Source organism: Myotis lucifugus, unplaced genomic scaffold (genome assembly GCF_000147115.1).
Source record: "Myotis lucifugus unplaced genomic scaffold, Myoluc2.0 scaffold_254, whole genome shotgun sequence".
In the NCBI taxonomy this organism is placed as follows: domain Eukaryota; kingdom Metazoa; phylum Chordata; class Mammalia; order Chiroptera; family Vespertilionidae; genus Myotis; species Myotis lucifugus.
Window position 1 is genome coordinate 1,807,592 of NW_005871302.1, and position 7,366 is coordinate 1,814,957.

At 43.6% G+C, this 7,366-nt stretch overlaps 1 protein-coding gene across 4 annotated transcripts in view; it reads left to right on the forward strand.

Annotated features, from left to right (window-relative positions):
- The window catches only part of KAT7 (lysine acetyltransferase 7), a 34,095-nt gene extending 30,259 nt beyond the window's left edge, over window positions 1-3,836 (forward strand). For 2 of the 4 annotated variants that reach the window (XM_006098955.3, XM_006098956.3), the window contains 3 exons: window positions 664-810; window positions 1,211-1,317; window positions 2,177-3,834. In XM_006098955.3, coding sequence (XP_006099017.1) covers window positions 664-810; window positions 1,211-1,317; window positions 2,177-2,278 — 356 coding nt within the window. In that variant the 3' untranslated portion in view covers window positions 2,279-3,834. Of the gene's footprint in view, window positions 1-663; window positions 811-1,210; window positions 1,318-2,176 lie in introns of all 4 variants that reach the window. The other 2 variants (XM_014464506.2, XM_014464507.2) reach the window with 2 other exon arrangements.
- Window positions 3,837-7,366: the final 3,530 nt, after the last annotated feature.

A 7,366-nucleotide genomic window follows, 5' to 3' on the forward strand; every position in this document is an offset into this window, starting at 1 on the left:
ACTTTTTATAGCATTGAAAGAGAGCATGAATGACTGATGAGAAACTTTCTTAGCTCTTCATCTTTAGAGGTTTCTCACTGAAAATCTTTTTAAGGTAATTGGATTACATTAAGGGAAGGCAATCTCAGGACTACTAGATCTTCAGAAAAATTCATCAGGGCTTTTACCAGTTTATTGAAGGACATCGTAGGCATATATATATATAAACCTCCAAGTGAAAGATGCACAGGGCAAGGTATGAGGAAAGAGTGTAGTAGCGCTTTCATGCCCTCTTCAGGTATAGTTCTGATAATCTATTAAAGTTCAAAACGTGAAAAATAAAAGCTATGTCATGAAATGGCTTCCCATCCCAATTCTTATGTATCCTGTTCCCAACTCACACCTACAGATAACCATTGCTATTAAAGTTTCTATGAGTCTTTCAGAATTTTCAGTGTCTATTATAGTAAATGCAAATACACATTCTTCCCCTTTTGCTTATACAAAGGCAGCATACTCTACAACAGCTATATAGTATTCCACTGAATGAATGAAGTTGACTGAACTCTCATCGGTACTGCGGAGTACTTCCATACAACTTCTTCCATATTGGCACACTGTTCTTTTCTCTTAGGATGGGATATGGTGTTGCTAAAAAAAGCCTGTGTGTTTGTTCCCTGGCAGGTTATTTGCTTTCCAAAGTGGAAGAAAAGGTTGGCTCCCCAGAACGTCCCCTCTCAGATCTGGGGCTCATAAGCTATCGCAGTTACTGGAAAGAAGTGCTTCTTCGTTACCTGCATAATTTCCAAGGCAAAGAGATTTCTATCAAAGGTTGGTTTTTGACTCTGGAATGGTTGTTACCCAAGATGTTAACTCAACTGAATATTTTAACTTTTCCACTTGGCCCTATTCATGCTTTGTAACCTGCAAAGATATTGCCCCATTCTGTGTTTTATCTGGACCTAACAGGAGGCCCACTGAATATGGGTCTTTGAACTTGATTTCTGTAGGGGCCAAGAGTGGTTTCTTGCTGTAATGTCTATGTTTTGTAGTTATTTGGACTGGTCAAATGAATGCTTCATAAACTTTTTCTGAGCAGGTTGGGTTGAGTATCAAATGCTCCAACCATCTGGAGGTCATTTGCATATCCTGTAAGGGGGAGGGGTTTAGGAGGGGACTTGATCAGGGAGTCTGCATTTTGGCCAGGTTCTTAGTAGATCTTCTGTTTCAGAAATTAGCCAGGAGACAGCTGTGAATCCTGTGGACATTGTCAGCACTCTGCAAGCCCTTCAGATGCTCAAGTATTGGAAAGGAAAACACCTAGTTTTAAAGAGACAGGTAAGTTTTTATCAGCTGCTTGCTCATTAATGAATGTCCCTGGAAGCCTAAACAGCAAAGTGGGGCCTTACTCACCCTAAGGGAAGGTAACCTTCCCTTCTTAAAGGAGGTTGACTATGTGCACCTTTTTATATGGACTCATTTCTTTAGCGTGCATTGATGCCTCCATCGGCTTATCCTACCTTATCCTATCAGAAGCTTTTGGTAAGCTCATGTCTCATTTGGATGGCACTAGTTAAGCAGCTGTATGTTGTACAACACTTCTAGCATTCAATAATTTTCTTAGATTGGAGAAAATTATTCATCTGTAGAGGGGAATGAATAAACTCTAGGGCTTGTGAAAGTGGTTTTAAATTATTTCAGAAAGCCATCTCAAATCCATTTAAAAATTTTTTTAAATATATTTTTATTGATTTCAGAGAGGAAGTGAGAGGGAGAGAAAGATAGAAACATCAATAATGAGAGAGAATCATTGATTGGCTGCCTACTGCCACCTCCTCCATTGAGGATTGAGCCTGCAACTCGGCATGTGCCCTGATGGGAAATGGAACTGTGACCTCCTGGTTCATAGGTTGATGCTTATTCACTGAGCCTTATAGGCTGGGCCATTTAAAATATTTTTAGTTGACTCATATTTATCATTAGGGAAGATGAATAATGATTTTCAGCTATTACTAAGGCTGTAGTAGGAAGAATGGATTCGCTGGTAAAGCATTTTGTAAGTTAAAGATAATTTTTTTACACCTTAGTATATTATTAAACCTTTGGTGATTCCTTCTTTGCTAACAGTCATGTTGGAATTCATATATAATGCCATTTTAGTTTAATGTGTGTAATTTTTCCCATTTTTCTCCTCTAGGACCTGATTGATGAGTGGATAGCCAAAGAGGCCAAGAGATCCAATTCCAATAAAACCATGGATCCCAGCTGTTTAAAATGGACCCCTCCCAAGGGCACTTAAAGTGACCTGTTACCTGAGCCAGCGAACCCCAGCAGTAGGAATCCGTACCCTAGGGATCTGTCTGTCATTTCTGTTGCTCTTGTGATTGGCAAGTACAGTATCCTTTGGGAAGGCCATCCCCCTCAGGACTGTCCTGGCTCCGACCTTCATGTACACTGCAGACGCTGGTTCTGAGGAACTGTTGTTTCGGCCTCAGTGAGGTTGCCCGGATGGGATCTATATTAGACTTGAGCGCAGGTCCCTCATAGCACTGACCCAAGGTGTTCTGTTTGGTCCTGTCCCTGTCCAGTCACCGGTTCTCTCCTCATGCTCTCTAGCCCCATGAGGTTGTGTTGTGTCTTCTAAACTTGTAATAGTGCTTCTTGCTGCCTGGTCGCCAGACCTCCAAATATAGTTGCCACTGCCGGGACCTTTCCAATTATTCCTTACATGTGTGTTTTGGACGGGCAGGGAAGAGGTAACACTTTAGCGTGTGTGTGCTGGGAGGGGTCCATTCCTTTTGGGTTTCATCTCACTTTAAATATTTTCCTCCATTTTTATGGAAAGACTTGTTTTGATCAGTGTCAGGCTGACCAGAGCCAAATCCTTTTGAAGCTTCCCCCAGGGATTAGTCTTGAGAACAGCACATCCTCTATGTGAATGAGATGGAGAGAGGGAAGCGGTGGAGATTCTGTGCCGAGTTCACCTGTGGGCAGTGGGCCACGTCTTGGTGGAAGGGAATGAATGCTTTTTGCCTCACCAGAAAGTGCCCAATAGTAAATGTTTTCCTCCCTCCTGACTCCATGCCCCTGTTATGTTTGCAGGTGCCAAAATAATTTCCCGTTCTCCCTTTTATGCGGCATGTTGACTGGTTCATTAACTGCGAAACCATTTCCACCAGTACCAGTCTGATGCAGCACACCTTTACTTCACATAAGTTGCACTGATTTCTGTCTGAACATCCCCGGGGAAGTGGAAACTAATTGAAAGTATCTCCACCCATGACTCAGCAAGGCAGATTGGCCACCCCGCCACGGTTTGCTTCTCTTTTCAGCAGTGCCTCACCTTCCCTCTAGGCTCAAGTGCTTATGCTCATCCAAGAACTCCTCCATTTCCTCTCTGGGATTTGCCACCGTCCCCCTCTTCTCTGATCTCCTATCTTTGGTGGTATTTAAGTGAAGGAAGAAATGCTCCCTCTAATTTCTCTCTAGCCCATTATAACCTGCTATTTTGGGGCAGCTTTTGATGTGTGACATGTCACCCTTCCCAACTTGATCGCCTATAACACTGCTGTCTTCTTACGGAGCCCTCACCACAATCCTGACTCTGGTCATTTGTGCCTTTCTCCTGTCATCTCTGTACACTACTTAATATTCACTGTGGGTTGGGGGGAGCTCATTCTAAGCATGTTCAGTGGCAGCTCCCTGCCAGTTTCAGTGTCACTGTTAACATTTATCCAAAAGCAACTTCACTGGGGGTTTTCTTAAAGGGTAAAGGCCTTTTACTGAAGCTAACCCTTCCCCACATGTGGTAGAATGTGCTGTTCTATATCTACTCAATAAAGCATGTTCTCTGCTTACGTCTGTTTCTCCAGGAGCTCTTATTATGAAGTGGTGCAGCTCACCTGCTACTAATAGGAAATGCACTTGGGGTCTGTTTTCGCTAACGTAAACTATCAAGGGGTGTGGTTTGTGGCTGTGGGATATCTTTTCTCTGTGATGCAGCCGATCTGCAGAGGGTGTGCTTGCTCTGAACTTGTCCAGGTGGTGGAATAAATTCTCTGCCTTACTTTGGTTCCAACTAATAGGTATGTGTAGCAAGGACTAGTCAGTATTAGTCATTTTTTCATTAGCTCATTTTCCTCTGATTTCAAGGGCAAATGAATCAGTAGGAAGTTAGGATAGATGGGCTACAATTAACTGATGCTTGTGGGAAGGTGGGAAGAGGTGTCTCCCTTCCCATCTCCAGCTCATTAGCCAATAGTGAGCTGTATCACCTCTAATCATTGACTCTCGGGTTGCATGATTCCTGAAAGTAGCTTTATTTTCCTGCAGCGTTTACCCAGTGCAGGGAAGGGAGGTTGGGCACCTATCTCTGTGATGGAAAGGAGGAGCGTGGGGTTTGTATTTGCTGGGGTGGTTTTGCTCACCATGGCCAGTAGTGGTGAGAACCCATCCCTGCGGGCAGCTAAGGGTCCTCCTTTGCAAAATTAAGAGTCCTGTGTGCCACTTATGAGGGCTGGAGGGTCGCACAAAGAGAAGCTTAAATAAAATGACGCTTAACATTTTTCTTAGTGTATGATGTGTGCCCAAATCTCACTGTTCTAGATATTTGCATCAAAGGGAAATTATGCTTTCACGTTTTGAGACAATTGAAGTAGGTAATATTGACCATGGGAATAGAACGGTGAGAGGTCAAGGCACTTGAAGCTTTGTGCACAGTCCGGGTCCCCAACCTCTACTGATTGCCACCCCCCTTTCTTTACATAAGGATACAGTAAGTTCTCACTTAACATTATCAATACGTTCTGCGCCTTTAAGTGAAATGATGTTAACAAAACCAGTTGTACCATAGCTAATTGATATAAACAGAGTTAAGTTCCTGCCGCATCTCGTCAACTTCCAACAAAATGACATTGAATGAAATGGTGTTATTGGAGGACCTACTGTAAAAGGATTTCTCTGGTTTAAATCACAAGTATAGGAACAGTGTTAAACTTTCTTGTCAACTTGTAGGAAAACCGTCTATCCCAGGGGTGGGCAAACTTTTTCTGCACGAAAGAATCTCAGCTGCTTAGGCTCCTTCGTTAGAAGAGCAAGTCTGGCGTTATTGCTGGATCTGGCTCCTGACTAATCCTCTCCTAGTTAGATTTCCTTGCTTTAGCCACCGGCTCCCATGCTTCTAGCGGCTTCCACTGCAGAAAAAAATAATGGAACTGGTGAAAACTCTTGGACAAAGGATGTTAGTTGATTCTATAAGCAGCAGGTGGGGGCTAGAGACCTAACCCAGGAAGTAAAAGCTGTGCCCATTCTGGCTCTGCTGCTGATTTAGGAATAAACTGTCTAGTGAGCCCTCCCTTTACATGGTTTCCTTCAGTCCTCACACATCACTGCAAGGTGGGTATTTGGTCCCTTTTCCACGTGAGAAAATTGCAGCTCAGGTCTTGCTGCTGAGATGCAGGAACGGAATGAGAGCCCTGCTTCTCAGATTCAAGTTCCATACTTGACAGTGCTGTCTGGTAGCCTCTGTTCCTGGCTTCCCATTTCTCATCAGGGAGTAGAGTCATTTAATTTTTAACATGGTGTGCCCTTGATATAGCAAGATGATGCTTGGACTTGTCCTCAGCTTTGGTTTATCCCTTTCGTTTTAGGCAGGCCTAGCTGGGGTTAGGAATGTCCTCAAATGAAGTTCAAGGTCAAGATTGAAACTATATATGAAAAGCCAGTATAGGAAAATAGACTACAGCTTGCTTACAGTACACATTCCTCCTGGAATATGAAACAAGTGAGAAGTGGCTTTTTGGATCTAAGTGACTTTCAGGGTGGTCCTAAACACGCCTGCCTGTCTTTGAAGAGCACGTGAGAAGCCAAATGACATTAAAGAGACTTTGTTTATGAGAGGTGCTAAGATCAAGCACCTCAGCTCAGCAGTGATCCTTGCTTTTGAAAATGTAAAATTCACATAATGAAACTGCACACATTCATGTATAGCTGAAAAATTGAGCCCTTGAAGTTCATTCCTGGACGGGGGTTAGGACATAAAGTACTCTGGTTTGAGAAAGCAGGGATCCGGCTTCTGCCTGCCTTCACAAACCGAAAGACACAGCTAGTTCTTGGTGTGTGCAGGCTCAGGTAACCCATTCCGTGAGGGAAAATGACAACTAGGGAGAGGCCTGGCTCGCTGGCTTTGAACATTCGTTTCCTACAGCCTCGCAGGTGCACATATGTACAAAACTCTGTACCGGGGTTTTGCTTATTAATGAAAACTAAATGTGATGTGTGCTAGGAATTCTAGAATTTTAGAAACCATTTTAGCTATGCATTGGGATCATGCAATGACAGTTGGATCTCCACTGGTTTTACCTCAGCACCTTTTGATACAGATTTGTGTGGCATCCTCTTTCAGACTGCTTCCTAGTGTTGGGGGCAGTATAATTGCCTCCTTCCTTTGTGGCATCTTCAACGAATACCAATAAATGTTACTAAGGAAGAAACAGGACTGTCCAGTGATGAATAGTGTCCCTGGTGCTGAAATATCTTGCATCTTGTGCAATACTTTAGATGCAGGTCATGCCACCACTGCTTCGGGGCTTGGGGGTTTGTTTATTTGTGCCCAAGAGGAGAAAATAACCTGTGCCGTTGCACAACTTTGGCTCCATTGCCCTCAGATGATCTGTGTGAGATATAAACACCTTTGTTCTTGACAAACCATGTTCATTCCAAGAAATTCGTCTTAACTGGGTATTTGTTTCTGGGAAGAGCTCACTTTATATTTACTTTGTTCCGATGTTATTAGAAACCTACACTCATCTCACAAAGGAGGTGCAGCACATCACCTCCAGAGATGGCCAGTGTGTCCCGTCTCCTGTGTGGGCTGGACTTCTGACTCATTAAATGTGGCAGAATAGCCCTAGCTGGTTTGGCTCAGTGGATACAACATCAGCCTGTGAACTAAAGGGTCCCAGGTCCCATTCCAGTCAAGGGCACATGCTTGGGTTGTGGGCTCCGGGGGGGGGGGGGGGGGGGGGGCAGCCAATCAGTGATTCTCATTGTGGATGTTTCTCTCCCTCTCCCTTCCTCTCTAAAATCAATAAAAACATTTTTTTTAAAAAATGTGGCAGAATAATATTCTGGCAGCTTCCACTTTTGCTCTTGGAAACCAGCTGACATATTCCCAAACTGGAAGCTTGAGTTGAACTGAATGTTTTGCGAGGGACTAAATAAGAGAGACCACTTGTAGAACTGAATGCTACAGCCAACAGCACCAAAAATTCAAATGAAGTCCTCCCAGCTGAACACAGCCTCCCCTGCTGATACCTTATGGTACAGAAACATCCAGCTGATTCCTGCCAACCTAGAGAATTGTGAGAAACGCTGGTTTAAGCCATTA